The sequence below is a fragment of the Ixodes scapularis genome, unplaced genomic scaffold (assembly GCF_016920785.2).
Source record: "Ixodes scapularis isolate PalLabHiFi unplaced genomic scaffold, ASM1692078v2 PGA_scaffold3__209_contigs__length_174095766, whole genome shotgun sequence".
NCBI lineage: Eukaryota > Metazoa > Arthropoda > Arachnida > Ixodida > Ixodidae > Ixodes > Ixodes scapularis.
Window position 1 is genome coordinate 23952754 of NW_024609868.1, and position 25868 is coordinate 23978621.

The 25868-nt window shown below is 46.8% G+C and overlaps 1 protein-coding gene across 5 annotated transcripts; it reads left to right on the forward strand.

Moving 5' to 3' along the window:
- Positions 1-2822: 2822 nt before the first annotated feature.
- LOC8052816 (inositol-3-phosphate synthase 1-A) lies at positions 2823-25218 on the forward strand. 5 transcript variants are annotated; one of them, XM_029976018.4, is made up of 7 exons: positions 13665-13876; positions 13953-14953; positions 15657-15946; positions 19320-19626; positions 20655-20875; positions 21970-22293; positions 24139-25218. In XM_029976018.4, exons 2-7 carry the CDS (start codon positions 14947-14949, stop codon positions 24619-24621), a joined length of 1632 nt encoding a protein of 543 aa, XP_029831878.2. In that variant the 5' UTR covers positions 13665-13876; positions 13953-14946; the 3' UTR covers positions 24622-25218. The 5 variants fall into 5 exon arrangements, with proteins under 5 accessions (XP_029831881.2, XP_029831877.2, XP_029831878.2 ...); XM_029976019.4 differs by having other exon boundaries at positions 14835-14953; XM_029976021.4 differs by lacking the exons at positions 13665-13876; positions 13953-14953 and adding an exon at positions 2823-2927.
- Positions 25219-25868: the final 650 nt, after the last annotated feature.

Below are 25868 nucleotides of genomic sequence, written 5' to 3' on the forward strand. Positions count from 1 at the left end.
AAGGAGCAGAAAATGCTCGAGAAACCTATTACGCTACAGGAGGTGGAGAGAAGGATCGGCGACTTGCTGAGCGCAAAAACGCCGGAGTCAGACTGACTGGGGGAGAGTTTAACAAGAAGTTTAATAACGTGGTGGCTAGTTTTTTGTGGTGTAATTTGCGAAGCGTATGAACGTAAGGTGCTGCCATCGTCGTTTGCCCAAACGTATGCGGTTTTAATTTCCAAAAGCGACGATGTTGACAAGCTTAGAAACGTCACAGGTTATCGACCGATAACGCTGTGCAACGTTGATTTTAAAGTTTTCGAAAAAATTTTGGTGCGTCGTTTTCAGAGTATTGCCTGCGAGATCATAGGTGAGTACAAACTTGTGGGATTCAAGGGCGGTCTATAGGAACAAATGATCACGTTGCTCGTAGTGTTTTAGAGAGCAAGCGACGATGACATAAATCAAATCGCTATGCTCTAAATAGACCTTGACAAAGCTTTTGACCGTGTTAAACGCGACGTTCTTTTTATGTGTTGGAGCGCGCCAATGTTGGTACGGAATTTTCGGAAGGGGCCAAGATGGCATAGAGGGGTTGTACGACAAAGTTTATTGTAAACAAAGAGGGTACCGAAGAAATTAATGTCCGGTCATCAGTCAGGCAAGGGTGCCCTCTGTCACCTTTATTTTTCCATCTGTACTTACAACCGTCCTGGTCGAGTATTTTAGGCAGCGAGGATTGTCGTGGTTACCGGCTGGGTGATGTTGAGATGAAGATAATGAGCTACGCCGATGATATTGCAGTATTTTGTAGAGAAAAGGAAAACGTTAGGTGCTGCTGTGGCGTTGGTAAAAAGGTTTTGTGAGGCCACAGGGGTAGCAGTGAATTGGGAGAAGTGCCGTGGATTTCGGCATGGGGCGTGGGACACAACGCCTTCAGTTTTCGAAGGCGTCAGCTGGGACCGGGCACCGTGCACATTCCTCGACGTGCCTTTAAACTGCTATCGTGAAAACAAATCCTATTGGTCGGGTGTCGCCACCGACCTCGGCAGGCGCGCCTCTCACTGGAAGAGGCGGGACTTGTCTATTTTTGCGCGCGCGACTGTTTGTAATGTTTTTTTTCTTACTGCCAAGTTATGGTATGTCATGCAAGTAATTTATTGTGCCCGCATCAACGTACAAAAGTTTCACCGCGTTTTTGTGACATACATCTGGAACTCGTCTTGGGAGCCCATGAGGCGCGACAATCTGTTTCATCGTGTCAGGGATGGCGGATAGGGATTATCGCCCTTGTTTGTGCGGCAGTTGGTGTCACGTTTCATTTTTCTCCGCGATCAAGACCACCCTTTCATACGCTCGTTCACTCAAAACAAAACTGCCACCTCATTTGCTGACCTTTGTAGTCATCAAGACTGCAAGGTTTTCACAAACAGGCTGTCGACGCATTCCCCTTTTTGTTTTCCCGCTTTTCTTTAGAGTATCTGTCTCTGTAAGCAAAGAAGACGCTGAAGCGTGAGTCGGTGTTAACTTTGTTTCCGGCCCCGCTGAACAGAAGTGTCATTTTTAGCGACGGCCGCGATGTACTCAAACGTGTTAAGCGCATGAGTGTTCCACCCGCTGTCCAAGCTTTTTTTTTTTTTTTTTTTTTTTTTTTTCAAATTGCATAGCAATACGCTTCCAATTAAAGCTTGGCTTAGAGAAGAGGACGTGGGTGTGCCATGGCCGGTGGAGTGCATGTTGTGTAAACAACCCGAGACAGTTGAGTACGTTTTTATTTTTTGTTAAGACGCAACTTTTTTTTTAGCCTACACTAAAGAAAGAGTTCTATATCAACCCGTCGGGCATACGTTGTTTGAGCGTAAGCAGCGACTATCGTGTACGATTTGATATGTTCTTTCTTTTAGGACTGTGCAGCATATGGCGCTCGCGCATGGCAGTGCGTCATGCCGACTTCAATACCAAAAAAGTTCGGTTTTACTTCTTTGCCCTTGTTAAACAAATAGAAAGCGTTTTTTTTTTTTTCGCCCATTAGCCTAAGGCCGAAAGGCTAGGCCTTTTCAAAAAGCTATTAAAAGGCTAGGCCTTTGCAAAAAGCTATTGGAAATGAAAGCTTTTTAATGTGCCCTGCAAAAGCTTTGGAGAGCATTTTTATTATTATTTGACATGTGGTTCCTTGCTTTATGCAATAAAGGAAAAAAAAAATGTGTGGACTAGTCAGTAGCGCTAGCTCACAACCGATGGGTCGTAAATTCAAATACCGCCTAAGTTTTTTTTTGTTTTTTTTTTTATAATTTTTTAAGGCTAATGAACTACTTTATAATGTAAAATCATTTGAGACCTGCGGCGACCTTTAATTCGCATTACATGTCATGTTTTTTATTCACTTTCATTTCACGCGTGACGTCACGTTTCACGTGAGCGTTGTGGGTTGTTTAAAATTCCCGCTCGAGGTCACGTGCCTGTTACGCCATAACTCTATCGACCAATCAGGATTTTCCCGCCTACCGACGTAGACGCCGACCCCGGCTTCTCCGCGACACAAACTCCGTAACGCTCCCCCGTTAAAAAAAAAAAAAAAAAAAAAAAAAAGCAGCTTAATTTGGCAGAATGATGAAGCCAGCCATATAATCTGGAGCCACCTACGAGCTCCATCGATAAGGGCGCGCCCCTTAATTTTCCGGTGTACGAGGGGCCGTGAGCACCTGCGCGATAAGCGGTTACGACTTTTGTGACGTAGCCCGTCCGCGTTGTGTGCGCCAGTGCAATAGGCAACCCTAGCTGTTGTAGTCCGATGCCCGAAGCAGAGCGATAAGCCGGCACAGTGCAACGTCAGACGATGTCCGAACCTCCGTGCGTCGGCGAAAGTTGGCCGGCCCCCTTCACAGGGTGAACCCATCGCACGAGTACGTCGTCCGTTGCTGGACGACCTTGAAAGAACGGCTGCCGTGAGTGTTCCGACCAAAATATCTCGTCAGCATAATAGTGTTACTAGGCTGTCCATACGTTGTGCTCTACGGAACCAGAGGGACTCTTGAATCTTGATATTCCGCAGGCTGTTATATCATTCTTCGTGAATGGCGTTCGTAGTTCGTAATGGCTGCCTTTTGCTTGTAACATAGAGAGAATGATAAATATATAGAGAAAAAAAAATGGTTAGGAGGCGTTTCTATTAACTCTGATCTAATTTAGATCTAGGCAGCCACTGTATTGCCCGACTCCCGTTTTTTATATATTTATTTGTCCATTCATTTATTTATTTATACTTTATTGAAGACTGTCATGGGGCACAATAGGGATGGGTTGCTGAAAACTGCTGTAGTAAAAAAGCGAAGTCATAGACTGGCTTCGGATTGAAACACTTTGCACATTTTCATTGTTTGTAGAAATCGATAGTCAATCTGAGTTTATTAAAGCGAACATGACCATGATGTTATATTTTTAACTGAGAAAAGAGAGGGGGGTGGGGGTAAATTAATAAACTAAGGTGTTTAGTAAATCTGTCTCTTCGCGTGCCTATATACTTTATTGCCAGCAGGGTGGCTTGCGAGCGCATATTCTTAATTTCAGATAGTACCGCGCATAAAGGCAATGTAATTTAATTATTCAAATAAAAGAAAATACCAACCGGTCTTCTGGTTAAAACGCCAGAGAGGTTTGTTCCAAAACACACAGTTCAAACATTTTTCGATATCATTTATATATAAAAAAAATTATGACCTAATGTTATACCTAAGGTTTCATATATAGATCGCTACAGGGTTGTGGGGAAAAAAAGAGAGTTTGCTCTAACAGAAGTTGATACGGTTTTTCGTGGCAGCAGGTGTCACAGAAAGCGGAATACAAGGCAGAACAAAACGAAAAAAAGAACGAGTGGACAAGAGAGAGAAACGGGAGAATTAAGGGGCTCACAGCAATTACAGCCAAATTGCTCTCATAGTGAAAAAGAAAAACTTCACACTAGGGACAAAAATTGGGACAAATATTTTGTGTTGTCCCAGTTTTCGTTCCTAGTCTGACAGGTTTCTTTCTTCTCACTGTGATCGTTCACTTGCTCGCCTGCGCAGTAGCCCTTATTTCAATGTTGCTGTGCCCGTGTTAGAAGGATGTCAGCCAGCCAGCTTTAAACAAGTGATGGCGACAACTTGAGAACTTCGACTGTGACGAGTTGACTCACGGTTGTATGCGATGTCGAGGTTTTCAGGGTTGCTCGTCCCAAGGATTACGAGTTCGTTAAAGATACATTTACTGAAATAAGATCTGCGCCAGGCTTGTCCCTATTTCAAATACTCCACTCAAAATACTGCAGTTTAAATACTTTTGGTAGTATTTTGGTACAGTATATTACAATTGCATTTATCGATGGTATTTGCTACCCTATCTTAATTTTAGCTATCACAATCTTGTACTGATTATCTCAAATATATATATCAACGTCCGAAGAAATGTGTCGCTTTAATATTTTACGGGAATTCAGGGATCGGCGGAACCGATTGCAGACTTCGAGCGGATACTACCGACAGGAAACAAGCCATGACAGCCGCAAAATGCTAACAAAAGAACAAGTAGAGGAAATTAAGAGTACACCAAACTTGAAAAAACGGTTAAAGTGCAGGCGAGCTGGTGTAAGTTATACATGATGATTGAAAACCTGAGACTTTGGTTTGAAAAACGGAAACTCGTGAAGTAGAAAGAAAAAGAGACAGACAACGTCTGTCCCTTTTTCTTTCTACTTCACGAGTTTCCGTTTTTTAAACCGCAGTCTCAGGTTTTTAATCGTCAGGACAAAATGTGACTTTGTTTTTCAAATTCTTTCTTTTTTACCATGCTTACGGGTTCATGAAATGCGGAATGGACGTAATTGAATTATATTTTTCTGAAGCAGGTATTTAGAAACTTATCATCTTAATTACTATTGTCGAGTATTTGTCCCACACTCATCTGCGCTCAAACTTTGTCTTTATCAAAATGAGGACACCATGAACTCTAGAGTCTACATTTTGCAAATTAAAGAAACGTATTTTGCTAAGGATTCTTTTCTATTCGTGTTTTCGCGACGCGCTGCGTTCTCAGTATAGATTCCTATGCGTTCACGTTTTACCGGAATTGTTCGCGGAACCTATATTTCGCGAATTGTAGGCGATTCGCGAAAATTAGGTCCCCGCGAATATTAAGTCCGTTTGCAGTATTCGCCGAGAAACTGAGAGGGAGAGGGAGACCTACAGTCACTGAATAGGTTTCCAGAGTACCGAAAATCCCAAGACCCGCGCCGTGGCGCTCAAATTCGTCCATGTCCGTGTCGCCATTTAGGTTCCTTGCATAGTACACTGTGCAATAACCGTACGCATACCGCGTCGCTGGCGTTGCCGAAAGGTCTTTCAGGTAAGTGTGCAGCGCTGTGGATAGCCGCTTTAAATCATTTGCGACATCATTTGCAATGCAGTCTAGCTGCACTCGTGTAATCATTACTCCGCGGCTTACGTTAAAGACCCCCAGGTTAGTAGTCATTGGTAAAATATCTCATTTTGAGGTCAGTCACCTATCACTGTCTAAATATTCAGAAATCTCAATAATTCACTCGAAGAGGGTGGTCTGTTTCGTGTTCCCATTGCAATGGCGAATTTGCTTAGCCGTTTATTTCTGGCCTCACATTATGCCGCTGACATTTTTTTGTTTACGCTTTTTGAACACTCAAAAGAGGGTCGTATAGACGCTTTGCAGCAGCTGTGAATGGACGCCGCCATAACTGACCTTCAGTTTTTGTTTCCTCGTATTTCGTTTATTTCACTTCATCATTACCATAGCAGGCCAGGTTATTGCCACATTAGATTCAACTGTGTCCTTTTCTAAAACATCGGCCTCTGTGGAGGATCGTCAACTACCGTTTCAGTTGCTCGGCATCTCGGTAAGACAAGAGAAGGTCAGCCATGGCGGCTGTAATTTGGCGCGTGTGTAAAGCATCTATAGATGCAGAAGCATTTCATAGATTTATTTACAACTGCATACAAGATGTTCAGGACTGGACAGGAACTGTATAGATTGAAACATAGTATGAAGCCATTGTGATCACTTGACAATTGCTTTGCTGGCCAGATGAAGCTTGCAGCGAAGTACAGCAATAGGAGGTATTCACTGGACGCCATATTTGAGGGCGATGTTTAGAGCGCATACTCAGAAGGAGCTCACATTAATAGACGCTTTGCACACGAGCTATATTGCAGCCGCCATTACTGACCTTCTCTTGTCTTACCGAGATACCAAGCCACTGAAGCGCGCTTTGAGGAGCCTCCACAAAGGCCATTGCTGGGGAGAAGGACACATTCGGACCTAAAATGGCAATAACCTGTCCTGCTGGGGCAATGATGGAGGGAAATGATCAAAATAAAAGGAAACAAAAACTGAAGGTCACTTATGGCGGCGCCCATGAACAGCTGCTGAAAAGCGTCTATAGGCTGCTAAGACCGGTAATCTTGATGGTCTGAAATACACGTGGTAAAAGAACTGCGGAAGCTCGCCGTCTGCACGCGCTCAGTAGCAGCGCACACAGATATGGCCGCCTGTGAATCCTCCCTATAATTTCCCCATGACGATTCTGGAGGCAGTTGATCGTTGACGTTATCTCTGTAAGTGGTTAATGCGGACAAATGGAACTGATGGTGAGTTACGAGAATGCCTTGATACGAATTCGATGACTCCCTAAACCGCAAACACCAAAGATGTTTTTGTGATCAGTTATTCTACCCGAACAGCAAGATGCATCTCATTCGCTCGGGGCATCAAGCACGGTGGCATCAAGTGACATACCTATCTAAGACTCTGCTGTCAATGCTTCATTCATGTTTTTGTACCACAAAAAGGGAAAACCAGCAATATAATAAAAATTAAAAAAAAACTCAAATGACAACCGCCTTACCCATTCAAACACAACTGTTTGCTTAAATTGTGTAACGAGTCACCCGGACATTCGTGCTTCGAATTTTGCATGCAAAGCTCTCCTTACATTTGTTTCTTGCGCTTCGTAGGAAGCAAAGCAGTGTGAATAAAAAGCACCGTTCGTGCGGAACCAAGCTCAGTCGAAGAAGCCTAATCGGCTAGGAGGCGACGAGTAATACGCGAAGGAGACCGGTGAAATGCACTCACCTCACAAAGCTTCCTTCCTGCAGTGGGCTTGGAATTCTTTCGTTTTAAAATGGCAAGCCAAACACTCCTCCTCTTCACATTAGCGTTCTTGCCCGACGTTCTCGGATCTGCTTCGGCACCCGAAGGCACAGCAAGCAGGCATATGAAGGTTGCGAAATACGGAACGTCAAGATGTCATTCCATGGGGAAATCCCTTGCAGTCGAAGCTGGCTGGACCCAACACGGTGGCTCATTGCGGCGATCAGAAAAACTGTTAATGATAGTGACGGCACACGTCTCGTATGACTGCTGCCGTACATTGATGTCGCAGGAAATCAAAACTTACACTACTAGAGTGGGACTGTGGTCGGCAAAGCATTAAAGAATGGGAATTCAGTACTCTCACACAGTATTCGGTGACTCCAGGTAGATCTAAAGAGACTGGATCGTGGCAAAGTAGCACCAAGGTCCCCCCATGGTCGCCATTTTGACTCATGAAATGAGCAACTTCTCCTTCACCTCTCCATTCCTGGTACGCCGATCTAACTTCGCTGGTGGGGGTAGCTTTATAGAGACGTGTCTTGTATACCGAGATTTCGCTATCCCCACACCGGCGAAACAAGCGGACATTCCGATATTAATTCCTGGAGAATGGGTGCAAGGGGGACAAAGGACAAACACAAATCTCTAAACACGGCTTGGATCCTTGTTCCCCTCCTCCTCTAGGGATTATTATCTCTATTCTTGTCAAGCTCGCTTGCACCTTTGCATTTATTGCATTATCATCACAAGCGTATACATCTTCGTACCACCACCACATGCGTTGTCGGTGCTTGGAGTTATTGAAAAATAATTTTCCTGTTTTGAAATACAAAAGAAGAACAATATCATTGTAAGAGATCCGTGGAGATGGGCACGATGAATAAGTTGATTGCATACACAATGCCAAAGACGCTTATATTGGCGAGGAACGCTTCCAGTACGATGATGCTCCATGGTGATCTTGGTGCGACTGGATAAGAACAACCCTCTCGAAGCATCGAGGTTTTGAAGGGGCCGAAATGGCGATTGCCATAGCTATACAAAGACCGATTAATCAACCCCTTGCGAAATTTCGGTCGTCTGCATGTTAGTATTTTTTTATTTATTTATTTTTTTGCATTCGTCTAGCAGACAGGAAAGGCAACTGCGCCACTTTTCCAGGATCTAGTGAGTATATGTAGACCTAGAGCTAGGTGCCTTTATGTCCACTGCAGTAGTCGAACGCGTTCGAATGCAAAAGCGAAACGCCGGATGCCGGCGTTCCGCGTCTTAACGCGTTCGGCGAGTGCAGTGAAGATAAAGGCTGCAACACTCTAAAAAAAAGGGGGTATCACTTGACACCATTCCGTCGCATATGGTGCACCCCAAAATTTTATTTCGACGTACTGCGCACTATAGTCGAAAAGACGGCCCTAAATTTTACGAGGAGCTTGATAACGGTGCGATATAAGTTATTAAATAGCTAAAGTACGTACCAAAGACCAAAGAAAGAAAACACTGAGGTTTTGCAGTAGGGCAAAAAAAATTATTTTATTATTATTATTTTTTGTAGTCTGTAACACGTGCATTAGCTATTTTAATAAGTTGTACCACACGGCTATCAAGCCTCTCGTGAAAATTAGTACAGTCAGATCGAGGTCAGTGCGCTGTTCGTCGAACAGACGTTTTGGGGTGTATTATTTCATTTCATTTCATTTATTATTCCCTCAGGGCCCGAAGGCATTACAGAGGGGAGTGGGCGGTCGACAGATAAAAATAACATAGTTGAACGAGGCAAAAATAGAAAAAAAAACAAAAAACACACACACACACACACAGCAAAAACACGCGCTACGCATCATCTGTTAAAAAGTTGGTAATAGCATTTTTAAAATAAACAGTGTTAGTTATTGAGACTATATGTGCGGGAAGGCGATTCCAATCAATGGAGGTTTGGGGTAGAAAAGAAGCATTAAAAGTGGATGTGCTACAATGGGGAATCCCTACCTTTAGGTCATGGTCTACACGTGATGATATGTACGATGGTTCTAAAAACAATGCTTGACGGAGAGCGGGGTTAGAGTAATAAATCTTGTGAAATAAACATAGACGAGATATTTTTCTTCGGAGAGAGAGATCAGGTAAGGAGAGGGACGATTTCATGGAAGTTACACTGGCTGTACGATGATAGTTCGAGAGTATGAAACGGGCAGAACGATTCTGAATAGATTCGACAGCTGATGCAAGGGTGATACCGGGGCCCCAGATAGAAGCTGCATATTCCAGTTTAGGACGAACTAGGGTTTTATAGAGGAGAAGTTTTAACGAAAGAGGAGCAAGCGAAAAGTTACGTTTGAGATAGCCCAAAAGCCTATTTGCGTTGTTAGTGACATATTGGACGTGGATATTCCAGGAGAGGTCGTTGGTTATGTGAATGCCGAGATATTTATAGGAGGACACAGAAACTAAAGTAGAATTGTTAATAGAGTAGGAAGGACAAGTGTTGTTATGACGAGATACTCTCATAGATGTACATTTAGTGATGTTAAGCTCCATGAGCGATTCCTTGCACCATTTGCAGATGTTGTTAATATCAACCTGAAGGGCGGAAATGTCAGAGTCGTTAACTATATCTTTATAAATTACACAATCGTCAGCGAACAAACTAATAGAGGAAGAAACATGCACAGGAAGGTCATTGATATAAATAAGAAATAAGAGTGGTCCGAGTACGGAGCCCTGAGGGACACCGGAGTTAACAGGTGAGGGCGAAGAATTAGTGTCATTAGTTCGAACAAATTGGAAGCGATTCGTTAGGAATGATTTTAGGAATGAATGGGACAAAGAATGTAAAAATACACCTTTTTTTTTAAGAGTGTAGTTTTTGGTATGCCCACTAATCTTTCCCAGTAGAGCTCGGCGTTCTGATGTTCCCGCGTGCTCTCGTCTCCTCTTCTCCCTTATTTTCTCGGCGCATTGCGACTACCTAAAAACCATCATTTGGGTCTCTAAATGAGCTTCGCATATTTGCCACTGGGTGCAGTCTTTATGTGGAAAATATCCAATAAAGTGTTTTGGTAGATCGTTCTCTTACCACCGATATCGATACCCGGTGACGAGACGATGCATGCGCAAAGGCGTCGGCGGAGTATCGTGTATCGTTATCGGAGTCATCGGAACGATCGGGTGAAACTCACTATTACCTAAATGTGACATGCGTCCGGGCTCCTTCAAACTTTAGCTTGCTTGCAACACTCAGGAAGTTGCGCGCCCGTCTCTGTTGCCGAGCTCGCGGAAAGAAAAAACGGGAGACAGTAGGGAGTTTCCGCAGATGGTTTTCGCCGTCTGCGAAAACCATAGCGGGTTGCGGAGTGCGTTGGCAACGCAACGCACTCAGCAACCCGCTACGATACCCGAAACTCTACAGCCAAGGCCATCGGCGCGCAGCCGCAGTAGCGGCTTCTTGGTTACGAAAGGGCTTAGCAAAGGGGGAAACGTGGTCTACGAAATCTCTTAATGAAGGCCGCATTTCGCAACATCAATACCAACATGCAAAAAAAAAAAAGCGAAAAAAAGAAACACGAGTAAATTTATTTCGCCGTATGCTTTTTTTTTTTTTTTTTTCATTATTAATAGTTTGTTTTGCAGTTTGCACGAGAGCTTCCGGGTTGTGTAGCTTCGAAGGCCACCGTCGCCGCCGCCCGATGGCACGGGCAGGGGCAGTCGAGGCCGGGCTTTTTTTAGCCACGGTCTTGGCCGCGTTCGCGCTCTGGTAGCGACCAACTGCCGACGGGAGTAGTTCGAGCCGATAGGCGCTAGCTGCCTCGTCTGCTCAACGCTGAAGCGTCTGTGCGCTCGCAGAACACGAACAAGGACTGCGCCCCAGCAATCGCTGGCATCGGCTACTTGGTCGAAAGCAGCGATGGAAACATCCCTCAGTGAGCGACGTCTTGTCAATATCTCGCATGGAACGCGCCGCAGAAACCGCGCTCACACTGCTCATTCCACAGACGACCACTGTCTGCGGCTCTTCCTTGGATAAACGGTCCCGTCAGATTGGCCGCGCCAAAGCGTCTGCAAACCTATTCGAGGCATGCGTACAAATTTTTCGACCATGTCTGTAACGCGTTACCTCTAACGCGTTACTCGCACATAGTTACGTTTTCCAGTAACGAAGTAACCGCCAAAGACTAATTTATTTTTATTACTTTTTGTTGTAGTTATGAGTAACAGTATTTATAGTTACTTAGAGAGGGGAACGATTACAACACAAGTACCGAACCTATGCGGGGCGCAAGTTCGTCTGCTTCTATTGCAGGGGTTGTTGTGACGTCAGAGAGACGCCGAGCTCTCATTGGCTCTGATTGCGAGGATAGTGGGTAGACCATGAAGCAAGCTGCCTTGAGGCCTATCCACTCCTCTTCCATCAGAGCCAATCAGAGCTCGGCATTCTGACGTCATCACAATCCCTGCAAAAGAAGCAGACGAAATTGTGCCCCGCATAAAGTTCTCGCCCGAGCTCGCGCCTGTAACTTGCACGACGAGAAAACGCTGATAGATTATAAAAAGTATGTACACAAGGTACGGTCAGGGTACAGTGTACGCACAGCTACCCTGAATGAACGCGTTAAAAAGCGAGGAATTATTAACAACGACAAATATTGGAAGCGCCTACAGCTTTATAAAAACGACACGTTCGAAGTAACGAGAAAATAACGCGTTACTTTCAAGCTGATGTACCGCATTCCCTTTGAATCGTAGTAAGGAGTAACGTACTTTGTTACTTTTTTGAAGTAAGTAACGAGAAAGGGTATTTAATTACTCTATTTCAGTCACGTGCACATGTCTGATTGAAACGTTAGTTGAGGCGTGTCCGCACATGCTTTTGTCGTCATGTCTGTAGCGAACGCCGTGTTTTGTACGAGAGATGGACAGTGTGGCTGCGCCTTCAAGGTCACGCCGTCTGAACGTTGCGTTGCTCTTCGTGCGAACTGACAGTCTTGCGAAGGGTCGAGGTTAACATCATATCTTTTGACCGTGCGCCCACACGGAGTAGTTGCCCGATTTCACCCTTTCGCAATCCGGAACGGATTGCGAAATAGCGGAATCGATACTCGAAGGTCAGCCCTGAGTTTGAAAGCGGGAAAGTAGAGGAACGGATTCTGATGGCTCGAATTTGGGAAGCTAGACTATGCCCTTTACAATTTTCTGTCGTGGGGTTCGAAGGTCCTTGGCGAAGTTGTTGCGAGCGCGTAGTGGTGACGCCCTATTCATTCATTACCTTTGTTCGACTAGAAGGTAAGACCTCAATCATCAGTAGAAGTTCAATTGTTAGACCATAAGGTCACACTGTAAAGATCCGTGCAGCATTTAATTCGGATAAGTTTTGAAAGGACAACCACGGCTTCGCGGCGACAGTTTTCAACGGCTCATTACAAAAAAAAAAAAAAAAATGTTAACTCACCTGGCATTCACGTAAACGCCCGACCATTCGCTAATGTGTCTTTCGGTGAGAAGTCAGCGTTCGCTAAAACGTTCGACCAACTGAGTGCCGCGCCACCTAAACTCTATTTTCATCGGTGACATGGTATCTATGGGAATCCTTTTTCGAATTCCTGATTAAAAGGCGTGTGCAAATACTGTTTCGAATCGAATGGCACAGAGTCATATCCCTAGCTTCGACACTGCAAAGTGGGTCAGTATTACATAGGGCGCTGTGAAGGCTATTGATCACTCAAGTTCGGCGTTAGCATTCTGCTGTTACTGGCGCAGTGACTAGTTGAAGCTAATCGCTGCTCCAACGAAGAAATCTCACGAGCAGATTTAATTTTAGTTTCAAAGTTTTCAAAGTTGCGCTTTACAGATTTCTCAAAAGATCCTTTATGCAAATTCAGACTCGGAAAATTTAAGACTTCATAGGCGACGTCTCACCGAATAGAGTCAAATGTCCTAAGCTCCTTGAAATTTTTGTTTTATTGGCCTAATATGAGCAGTCACCGAAAAGGCGTCTGTTCCTGCAATGTTACGCTGAAGCACGGTAGGGATACCATGCAGGTAATCGTTCGTGCTACACTAGATGTTAACCGGTTAAAATATAATCGCTTCCGTAAGACTCTATACGTCAGGGCAGACTGACTTTCTGTCGTGTAACTATTGCAACTCGCAACTTCGTATAATTGCGTTCGTAGTTAGAAAGGACTTCCCAAGCAAAATTAGGTTATGAAATGCTTTATCAGGAAAGTGCACCGTTGTTTCTCCTTCGCCGTAAAGCTGAGCGCACCCTCGCCTTTGCAGCGGCCACGTGTCTCAGCAGCTGTTTGTCAACACCGGAGTGCCGGGATAAACGGAAGCCATAGGTCGCTCCGCAAATAGTCACGCCGCTCGCAGCGGAACGGCGGAACTTTCAAACCCTCAGTCCCATTATAGCGGCTGGTTGACATCCGGGATCGTCTCGACCGGCATGACGACACAAAATCGCGCCATTACCATCCGGTTCACGTGACAGCCCGGCGGCGAGTCACGTGCCCCGTCGCTTAGCAACGGGGCGACAAGCCAGACACTCCGCGCGTGTGCAGTGGACGCTCAAGGAAAATTCCGCTTCTCGGTGCTTCGAGTAGGATTCGATCCGGGCGGAGCGCGGCATCGATTTTCGGGAGCTGCAGCTGCGCATAAAAGCGACAGCGCTCACAGGCGCCGGTCTAGCTGAGAGAGTTCTCTTGTCGTTCGAGTCGCATCTTCAGCTTCTTCGGGAAGGACGGTAGGACGACCTCTCTTTTGATTCTGATCCTTTCACTTTGTAGCGTGTCGTGCTGAGCCTGTGTTTTCTGTTTCAGTCGCTTCTCCTGCCCACCGGGGCTTGGGTGCGCGCTCCTTCTCCTGAGGATGGGCAGCCGTCCTCAGGAGAAGGGCTCTTGTCGGTCTCACCCGGAGAAGACCGCCCACGTCTGGCGCTATTGGAGACGCAGCTCGGCCCCGATCAGCTGCTGGCTCGTTGCCACGACTTTGACCACGGCGATTGTTCCAATCAACCTATCAAAAGTGCAAAACCACCGTCCTGCCTAACAATAAGCACTATCTGGTCAGATATTATACGAAAGTCTGGGTTCCGAACGTTACTTCCGGAAACTGCCAAGCTCCCTTGCACTTTCGAGGTTGTTTGTAACATGCCTGATGGTGCTTCGTTCGTAGTTGTAGCTATTTGAATCCTGGAAAAAAATGGACCATTCTATGTAGCACCCGTCATAGACCAATTCTTGGCAGCACTTTGCCGTGTGCTTGATCACTTCTGTCCAAGCCGGTATTGTCCGTCTATGACTGTTGCTGCTTAGGACGTGTTCTTGGCAGCGAGCCAGCTTGCGTCGTTCATTAGATTGTCGTCCGGGCATGTCTAAATTTTTCTTTTTTCTTAAAATTCAATATTAAGTGCACACTTGCGAAAACTTAACGAGACCTGACGATGTGGCTGAGGAATTCTGCATGCTATGAACATCGTGCGTGTCCAATGATCTCATCGATTCGCGGCTGTGCATGCCAAAGACCAAACGAGATGTATCAGTGTTTTCTCATTTATATTTCCATGAGATAAATCAATTCAGACCATTCGTGTGCCCTGTATTCTTGCCATCGAGAGTGCCTCTTCCCAGTGGTGGCGTGCCGGTGACGCTTTTTGCCGAAGTCCCACGACCCGTCACCTCTAAAAGCAGTTTGTCCTCCAGAGGAACAGTATCTCGCTGACGTGTCTTGTGCGTGGCGGACTGTCCGACTTCCCCGGTGACACTGCTGTCATTCCCGCTCTCTTTCGTCCGTAGGCGTCCAGCTACAGCCATCATGTCAAGTAAACATGTTTCAATTAAATAATGTCGTACTTTTTGCACGTGGGAGCGTAAAGTACCCGAGCCAACATGGACTACCTTCCAGCACCGACACTTGTCCAAAATGATTGTCCTTGTCAGTACTTTTCAATCAAAGGTGCTGAAATTCTCTAGGGTATTTAGAACCCTTCTAGATGTAACTATATCTCTGTACTGGCTTTAGCTTCAGAAATTCTTTAGATGGGAGGGAAGTAAATTGTGTCGTACATGGATGGTTTGGATGGAGATTTATGCTGCGGTTTTCCGTGCGACAGGTGTCCTAACTCGATGACCCAACTCTTCAGGTTAAAGATTCTATTATGAGCCCCTGATGACATTAATCCAGCCCTGACGTTATTTCTCGGAGCACTTGGCTCGGTGCCAGTGACAACGTTCAAACACCCGCTATAGCAGAGACGAATGTGCGTCTATGTATGCGTTTGTGTGAGCGTGTACAAATATAGGCGCATTCCTGGGGGGGTCGTACGCGACAGACCGAGACGTGTGGCGCACGCAGAGCCGACAGTCAGACTTGCATAACGGGAAGAATGTCGCCGGGAGGGTTGCAACCGGTCTGACGGCCCGTGGCGCGACGTCTTCGCGTGTCGCGGGTCTCGCGGGCAGTAGCGGTCGCGGTGGAGCGAGCACGGGGGCGATATCCGCTCTCCTGTTTTGGCATCGGAGCAGATCGCCGCGTGGCCGACATGGTGAAGGTGGAGATCGAGAGCCCCGGCGTGCGCTACTCGGCCGAGCACATCGAGGCGGACTACCTCTACTCTACGTCTGAGGTGAAGGTGGATGGGCCTGTGTACCGCGTGAGGCCTCGCGAGGTGCGCATGACCTTTAGGACCAAGCGCCGAGTACCCAGGCTGGGCGTCATGCTGGTCGGCTGGGGAGGCAACAACGGCAGCACCGTCACTGCGGCCACGCTCGCCAACCGGATGGCCCTCTCCTGGAGGACCAAGAACGGCACGCAGGTACGTTTCGATCGGTGGACCGGGGACTGAACCCTTTGTAACAGGCGGTAGCTTGCACCACGTAGTCTGAAGACTTTAGGAAATACACTATTCTTCCCGTCTTATTAAGCTACCGTATATCTCTATGACCTGCGGCCATAAGGCTGGTCAAAAAATGTTATAGAGGACGGAAAGGGGGGGGGGGGGGGGGGAAGTTGCTTTTTTGCTTTTTTTCTTTCGGAGGGGGAGTCGCCAAGTTTCCTCTCGTCAAACCTTGTCGGCGTCACTCCGACACCAGATCCACTGGGGGATAGCATTGAGCAAACCAAAATATGGTTTGTTTAGGATGGCGATCAACAAAAGTAAGGAGCCTACGGTGTGATAAGAGTTAGAACCCCGTTGCCGTTACTGTCGGGACATCTACCGTCATCGCTGTGTGATAAATTGTTATTTCAACTTGCAGTACTAGAAAAAGGAGTTGGTGACTTATCCTCAAGTTTCTTAAATCCGGGGCGGTCTTACGAACAAAGTAATGGATCCCCCCAAAACTCCATTCGATATGTCTTAAAATGCGCTACAATGTCTCCCAGTCAGGCGATGGAGAGGGACAAGTCAGATTCATGAAACAGTCAGATTTTTGTGCTTTAAAAGCATGAAATGATTTTTAACGAAACTTTACGAAAAACGAAATCCCGAAATTTGGTCCGTTTGTCCGTCCGTCCGTCAGTGCGTTTTCCGGTAAATTTAGCGGAGAAAGGGGCATCACGTGACCTCACGTGACCAATACACCTTGGGGAAATTGACGGCGCGTGACCGATACGTCAACTCAGTTTCCCCGCTAAATGTAGCTGGAAACTGCACGTCTTGTGGCCAAAATATGAATTCAGTTGCCCAGCTCAATCGAAAAATAGCGTCGCGTGACATATATGCTCCAATTTTGTTTCGCCGCGAAATTTAGCGGGAAAATATACGTCACATGACGCACCAATTCCCTCATTGCTCCCTCCTCTTTCTTCCTCCTCTTCCCCCTCCTAGCAACACTTTCTAGATAACCCTAGGGGATGTTGCTCCCAGGGTGTTTCACAGCATGTCATGCATTATAAGACCTTCATGGTCGATGCCAATTTGTGTTGTTTAGGTCACAGGTTAGCGATCCGGTTATTCACTAGTCTAGCGTTTTGGTTTAGCGTGTAATCAGTCGAAAGGGGTGAGAGCAGTGACATATAAAAAAAATGAAAGGCGTTTACACTTATCCGTACTGCTGAATTTTGAGGAGGAGGAGGCGAGGGTACGGAGAGGAGTCGAGGCCCCTCCTCTCCTCTTCGCCTGCTCCCCTCCCATTTAGCGGGAAATTTTCGCTAAATTTCCTGCTACATTTAGTGAAAATTTTCTAAAGTTAGCAGAGAAATTTTCTTGCTAAAGATAGTGTTGAAATCTTTCCGTTAAATTCAGCGGAAAAATTTCCCCGCTAAATTTAGCAGAAAAACTTTTCCGCTAAATTTAGCGGGAAAATTCCCCCGCTAAGTTTAGCGAAAATATTTCCCCGCTAACTTTAGCGGGGGAACGCCCCATAACGCAACGCGCGGTTAAGTCAACGCCGATGGCGACGCCGACACCGCTCAACCCGGAAAGGGGGCGCTTAAGAGCTGCGCTCTAAAACGCTCGATAACGTCTTTATTTTGCTGCCTTCAAAAGAGAGTAAAGGTCAATAAAGCATAATCTCATCCTTAGTGATTGCAATACCGCACACTGTTTTTTTTTTTTTAAGTCGGAACATCAAGAATTTGTTGATGAGGCTGTTAAATTTATTGACAGGGGGCAACTCGACGTATTAGACATGGGGAATTTGTAGAGAGCTCATAATGGGATAGCTACATCAATAGCAGTGAATTGAACTTATAAAAAAAAATCTTAAACGAGCAATGACTCTATATACGGCAAAGACGCACAGCTCAAATAAACCGTTACCTGCCGGTGAGCAATAAGAAACAATGAGCCTCATGCGACTTAAGCTACGGCGAGATAGTACAACGAATTCATGTAGAAGACAATTTTTACTTCACTCTCGCGCTTTCGATTAGTGTTCTGTGATCAGTCAATCGCGTATTGGCCGAGAAATCTTCAGCTTTTATTTTTTATAATATCTGACATTTGGAGCACTCATTTGGTTTCCGATTTCTCATCTGTCAGAAATACCAGGCTGAAACAATACTTTATGGCGAATTTCACTGGTCGTTTTGGAGCGCGTCGGGATCGACTTTTCTGGAGCGAGCCTATTTCACTGGGCGATCGGGATCGAGACCGACGTGTTTCACAGGTCGTTTTGGATTAGCTCCCGCTCCAGATCTCGATCTGGATCCGAGAAAAGTCGCTCCCACGATTTCGGCGGATTCAACCGGATGCCAGCCGGGCCAGCCCTCGGCGCACACACGTGACTTCCTTGCTCGTGGGGCATCTCGCCTGATCTCGCCCATCTCGCCGCAGAAGAAGAAGAAGAAGAACGTCACGTGCTGGGCTCCTAGATTATCTCGACATCAGAAAAATTCGTAATGGCCGCTTGCTTACCCCTTGGCTCGACAGCCGGTTCGTTTTCCAGGAAGGAGAAGAGAAGGTATTTGCCGCGCTACGGGCATTCCGGCAATCTTTGCTAGAAGCGCCTGAGCCATTCGTGCCGCTTGTGCGTCAAACACGTGTTTTAGCGCCGCGATTGCGAAAACGTCTTCGAAACGACCGCTGCGGCCGCGGAAAGGGGATTCCCGGGCAGTTGAATGACGGGAAGGCATCCGCCGATCCCGGAGCAGTGGTCATGTTCCATTGGGGATCCGTAGGCGGCGCGACCCCGTTCGGATCGTGTGCTCTAGTCCGGGTCTGGTCAACTGATCCCGGCGCGCTCCAAAACGCCCAGTGGAATTCGCCATTAGATTGAGCATATTCCAGTTCAATTCGCTCGCTATCCTTCCGTGAAATTACCAAGTCAAATTAGGATTTTGTAGTATGTAAAGAAGCTCATTGGGTAATTTTCATTTGAGTTAAATTTCCCAGGCAAGGAATACATTTAATCAGTTTGTTGACCTGCTGAGTTTCAAGCATAATGGATCCCAAACGTAGTGTCCCAAAGTATTTCTGTCCTTAATCTCCATCTTTACTGCGGAAAAGAGCTCATCGCCACGTATTTAAGACAGCTCGACATCTTGCAGCTGTCTGCACAAATAAGCGCGAACAGAAAGAGAGTGGGAGAGAAAAGGTAGTGCCGCAACCAACGAGTTGTGATGGTATAGTGCCGCAACCAACAAGCTGTGAAGAGATAGTGCCGCAACCAAGGGGTTGTGAACAGAAACTGCCGCAGCCAATGAGTTGAGAACTATCTTTTACGGCCACCACCTTTGTGTCGCAGAAAGCCAACTACCTGGGCTCGATAACTCAAGCGTCGACGGTGAGCCTGGGCACGGGCCCCGAGGGCGAGGTCTACGTGCCTCTCAAGGACCTGCTGCCCATGGTGAACCCAAACGACGTGGTCTTCGACGGCTGGGACATCTCGAGCGCCAACCTGGCGCAGGCCATGCGCCGCGCCAAGGTCCTGGACGTTCAGCTTCAGGACCAACTCTGGCCCCACATGGAGAAGATGAAGCCGCGGCCGGGCATCTTCGACATCGAGTTTGTGGCCGACAACCAGGCGGAGAGGGCCGACAACGTCATACCTGGTGAGGCCACGGGGCGACACCTTCCGATGCATGGCTTGCTTTGACGTTACATCAGTGACGGATGTCCTTGCCGCTGAACGCGTACTGTCTGCAACAACACAGTTTGCACCATGTACCAGATCTTTTTTCTGCAAGAGTAAGTTGAAGTTACCACCATAATGCGACGGCGTCACGCCTATGTCATGTATGCTTTTTACGCACAGGGATCTCAATATATATTTACGCCAAACACACTTGAACCCCCAGTGGCGCATCAGATCGCGCACCCGACGCTGCGCGCGACCCTCGACTTGCTCTAATTCGTATACCAACATGCGTAAATTTGCGAGTCCGTAAAATATACAAGAAAAGACAAAAAATAAAAAAAGCGATCGGTACAGGGATGGGTAAACAGCGCTTCACGTTTCTTCTACTTGTTCCTGTCTTTGTTCCACTCTTTCATTTTAATTGCTATCCAGATTCGATTATCCTTTCAAATCCCTCGGCATAAATGCCATTCGAAATGCCCGTGATAGTCAGGTGTGTCAGTTTTTGGACAGGGAAGACGCCCGTCAGTTCAGCTGAACTCGACCGTCGCTGCACTAACTAGACTTTGCAAAACAGTGTCCATGAAACTTGAACGAAGCAGACACCGCCTATTGCAATAAGAGTGGCAACGCGCAGCTGTTCCTGCAGGATCTAAAAGCCACATCCGCGCTTTTGTTGATAACACGTGGCCTGCAGCGCCCAGGTATCCGGGGTTCAGTTTCGATCTGGGTGAGCTTCGTACCGCCTGAACCTGCGCAGGGTGGTTTTCACGACTGTCATTTTAAATTTGTCGGAACATATAAGGCTTAACGCTTTTGTTTATTTAAATGCCCCCCCCCCCCCCCTCCCTCGCAGTTTTTATCAGATGTTAATGAGGGACACCACTGTCCCTCGTTAACATCTAACCATTCAAAGCTCTTATATTTGAGCTTTAAAATAGAGAGTGTCTAGTCTAAGTGATCGAATATGTGAACCTGAATTTGGGACCGCGTGGTTTTCAGGAACCAAGAAGGAGCAGCTGGACCGAATCCGGGCGGACATCCGGGACTTCTCCAAGAAGGTGGACAAGGTCATCGTGCTGTGGACGGCCAACACGGAGCGCTACTGCGACGTCCTGGAAGGCGTGCACGACACGGCCCAGAACCTGTTGGCGGCCATCGACCAGGGTCACAAGGAGATCTCGCCGTCCACCATCTTTGCCGTCGCCAGCGTCCTCGAAGGCGTGCGTTGCCTTTCTTTCAAACTGGGGCAACTGAATACGATGGAGCCAGGGCTCCTCCGCGTTCATTTTCCCTTCGCCGTCAGCTCAGCGTATTATCGGCGTCGATGCGTATACGCTGTCACATGCGGAAACGCCGTTTAAGAGTACTGCAGAGAAGCGACCTTTCGGGGCATTCAAATTACAGTTCCTGTATTCCTTTTAGATTGGAAACTATTTCAATCAAGACCAGCAGGCGCTTGTCTATGTACAATGTTGTGCGCCTCTCCAGGTGGAACCGTAAGACAGTAATGGAATCTGTGTGAAATATGGCTGGGCACTTGGCGCACCCGGCCGAGCTAGCTTTTGGCATGCCCTCAATGGAAGTTACGGCGAGCCGCCCCCTTTACAAAGGGGTCGCTATAAAATCCGAATCACCCCCCCCCCCCCCTCTCCGCCAAAAAAAAAAAAAATTACTTTTTAGAGTTTGTTTTGATCAACGTTTTCAGAAACCCTTTGTTTGTGTGTGTGTGTCTGTTTTTGTGTGTGTTTGTGTGTGATCTTGTAGTCATGTGTAATCAACCGCGTTTTGGCACTGCCAGCCTTGCGCTCGTTGCACGAGGGGTAACCTTAGCGCACTTCCGCGCTTCCAACACGCCCCAAATCATTCTAAAATTGACTTATGTAGTGGTTTTCGGTGACGCTCACCAAGTTTTTGATTAAAACCACATATTCATCTTTAATAATTAAGAAGTTAATTAACAAATATTAGATAATTAAATGGCTTATCATGAGGAGTATCCTTCTTTACTGTGGCCCCCTGGCGGTATAGTTCAACTGCACAGACCGCAGTGTAGCTCTCACGACTTGTCTACAACAAACCTGAAAACCTAATAAAAACGACCTGTATTGTTTTACTCGATCAATAGCCTATTTTACGCTAATGCAAAAGGGCTAACTCTTATTTAGGAGCAGTCATCCAGCATAAATCCTTAAATACTTTTTTTTCTGCCAGAAATTGTTTATGCAGGTGGCAATCACGTGAAATTGTCTCTTAATTGAGTTCCTGTTTCAATTCCATTATTTTCACGACATTGCGTTTTGCGTTTCGTGTGCAGTGCACCTACATCAACGGTTCCCCTCAAAACACCTTCGTGCCGGGCCTCCAAGAGCTTGCCCGGCAGAAGCGCACATTCCTGGCGGGCGACGATTTCAAGTCCGGTCAGACCAAGCTCAAATCTGTCCTGGTGGACTTTCTCATCTCGGCGGGCATCAAGCCGGCCTCCATCGTAAGCTACAACCACCTAGGCAACAACGACGGCAAGAACCTGTCCGCCCCGGAGCAGTTCCGCTCCAAGGAAATCAGCAAGAGCAATGTGGTCGATGACATGGTTGAGAGCAACCCAATCCTCTATTCTCCGGGGGAAAAGCCCGATCATTGCGTGAGTGTCTTTTCGCAGCTGACGCTGCTTTTACTCCTTCCCATGGACCACAACGGGCCTATACGAGCCACAGGAGCCAATTCATATATCCGCGGTGGGCGAGAAGTCACGAGATGCTCCGAGCTATGTGGATTGGCTTTGGTAGCTGGCAGCGTTCGTCGCGGTACATTTAGATTCCCTAGTAGCACAATTAGTTCTGTGAACGTCCTCAGGATGCCCTAACGTTCTAGGGTTGTCCCAGGGACGTTCACAGGACATTTATGCTGCTTGAGTTTGTTTCACTGGGATGGGACCGGCTAAGTTCTAGGGCACAGAATACCTTGTTTCGTTTCGTACACCGATCATTCGTGGTGGGCAGGGCTGCGGTAGGGGATGTACAGGGAAGTGAGGGCCCATAAGGTAGGTAATCTTCACACGGGGGAACCTCATGATTGACGTCTTATTTTGTGGCTTTGCCAATGGCGCGGCCGCGAGTTATCGCGTCACTGGAATGGCTATCCTAAATATTAATGCCAGCAGACGACTCCACGCCGCCCTCCGACTCTCTGGGGCGCGGCCCGCAAGCATCCCGTGGCTGCGAGCCCCCGTTCCCATGCTTTGAGTGCTACACGCGCCATGAATAATAGTTTCATGGCGTTGATATCTTTTCGCTCGAGAAAGAGCTCTTCTCATATAACGTGTTCACACATTTTGCAATATTCTGTTTTTTTTTTTTACTGAAAATTGCTTCGTTTACTTATTTGCTTCTCGGCCCTTTCTCGCGTAGATCAACCGGGCTTTGCTCATAGGCCCATCGGCTCCATGAATATTTGGTCAGTAGGAGCAACTGCCAAAGATAAAGCTACCAGCGCAGGTTTCTGGCCGTCGGAAAATATCCCTCAAATACAAGTATTTTCGTATAATGCTGCTATAAAAATCATCAGGAAAGCAAGAAGTGCCGTAAAAAGAGATTTGTTGTCATGCCTGGTGCGCCTAGTAAAATATACAAAAATTAAACTTCTGGAAAATACGCCGAAATCGCTGCTGTCGCTACTCTGATTCTCAACTAAATGCGTTAGCATTTGGCGCAGGGGTTCCGACTCGGCGAAGGATGAGAATTCCAACTTCGCGACGGTTCGTACAGTGTTGTTTTCGGAGAGCCGGTCTGCTCTCCCGGGCGTCGGTGGTTTCGGATGCAGCCATCACAGCTTCCGTACAGTCCCGCTCCTGCGGCGCGTCATTGAAAGCGTGCCAAAGAACCTTTCCCTCTTGTAAGAAGACAAGCGGGCGTAACGAGCGAACGAACGAAGCGAAGGAGCACGGCAAGAACTGTGCACTGTGCCGCGGCATCATGAAGCCATTCTAGCCCTGTCCAGCCCAGTCGAAACTATAGTCCAAACCAAAGCACGACCGCTTAAAGGGACTGCTACATGCACCAAAACGATAAATTCTAACGCGTTCGAAAGAAATAAAATAGGCTTTGTTTGAATGTCAGTTTTCAGTATATTTTATGGTGCAGTTGTTGTCCAGCCGTATGGCCTCAAAACTATCGGATGCAAAATTTTGAATACTCTTGTTATCCAGCCGTCTGGCCTCAAAACTATTGGATGCAAAATTATGAATGTCATTCAAGCAGTTGTCAAATGAAAATGAAGAGGTGAAAAGCGCGCTATCTGTCGAACTGTCTTTTCTACATAGGAAAACAAAATGGCACTCCTGTGACAATCACTTTGACCACAATTTCTATAGTCTGGAATCATTACTGTGGCATCTCATGACACTCTCATAAAAGTATGTGCTCAGACTCTTGTTGCTTCGGATTAATTTTCGAAATCTGATGAAAGGGACCGCTTACCCCGCGCGCAGGTGGTGATCAAGTACGTTCCGTACGTGGGCGACAGCAAGCGCGCCATGGACGAGTACACGAGCGAGATCATGCTCGGAGGCCACAACACCATCGTGGTCCACAACACCTGCGAGGATTCCTTGCTGGCAGCCCCCCTCATCATCGACCTGTTCGTCTTGGCCGAGCTCTGCGAACGCATAGAGTTCAGCGTGGCCGGCAGCAAGCTGCAGAGCTTCCACAGCATGCTGTCGCTGCTCTCGTACCTGTGCAAGGCCCCCATGGCTCCCCCTGGAGCTCCCGTGGTGAATGCTCTATTCAGTCAGCGCTGGTGCATCGTCAACGTGCTCCGCGCCTGCCTAGGGCTGGCCCCGTGCAACTTTATGGACATCGAGCACAAGCTGAGCGATCATTCCGTTTGGGACAGGCCCAAGACGCTAGTGCCCGAGGAGACCGCCAAGAAGACCATGGCTAGGTCTCCGCACGAAGTCCGCACCATTGCGTGAAAGGGGCGGAACTGCGCTGTGTTGAGTTTGTCCAGATGCTGGCTCATTCGAAATTCCTTGATCGCTCGCCGGATAGCTCTAAAGGGAGCAGTCTTCGGACGTGAAGCTGGCGATGTTTATAATAGGTCTGACTCTGTATTTTGCTTCCCTTTCGGAATTTGTAAGGTTGCATGAATCTTCAGCAATGTTCCTTTCCTGTCTCAAGAATACTTTATTTTGCTTAGTTACTTGGCTTTGTTGGAAAAAGAAGTGAAACAAAGCAAAGGAGTGTTGCAGGGCGTGCGCGAAATGTTCTGACCGAGAGTAACTGTATGTTATTAAAACATACACATTTACTTTCTTTGAGGTTTAGAATGTGCGCATACAGAAGTTAACCACAAAACACTTTTTATGGTAATAAATTTATTTTTGAACCGATAAAAGACACTACTAAGGCACTTGCACACCTCAAGTGTTTGTGTAATGCATTCGTGTCTCGTACAGTAGTTTGTGGGTTACTCAAACCGACTAGCGACAGCAAACGATGTTTTGTATGTTTGATCTTGTTTCTGTGTATTCACCTAAAAATAAAGCCGATGGCGTTTCTTTTTCGTAGCATTTCAGTGTATCACTGTTGAATTTTGACAATATGTAGATTTACCTAATGGACAGAGCTCAGACGGAAGTAGATAAAATCCACATTCTCGCACCGATGCCTGTTTATGTTATGCTCAATGCCGCGGTGTATGTTTGCTACAGACTAGAGACAGCACAGCGGAAAACGAGACATGCGTCCAAACGAATTGCCCGAACAAAAAGAATCGTTTGGATACGAAATACCATTGTTGGTGGTAAATTAAGATGCTCTCCTAATCTAATACTTGTCAACAGCTCTATTACAAAAAAAAAAAGAAAAAGAATGTTGGGGCTAATTTATGCTGTGAAGGTGGTTCGACAGTGAAGTTGGGGTATCACATGCGAGGGACTGCCCGCTGTGCTATGGACCCTTTTCATGGCAAACACCATTAGGTGGTGCTTTGACGTCTTATAAAACTGCCGGTTTATAGAAAGAATGAAAAAAGGCAACCTTAACACCGCTGCTTCAAATGTATGGAAATCGCTTAACCACCAGGGCCCGTTTTCTCGAACGCGAACCGTGGTTTCAAGTTAACTATTGTCCCTAGAAGGGGGAATTCTAGGTCACGTGACTCGAAGAGCAGGGGCGCCGAGGGAGGAGCAGTACCTAGAAGCAAAATGGCCGCGGCGTC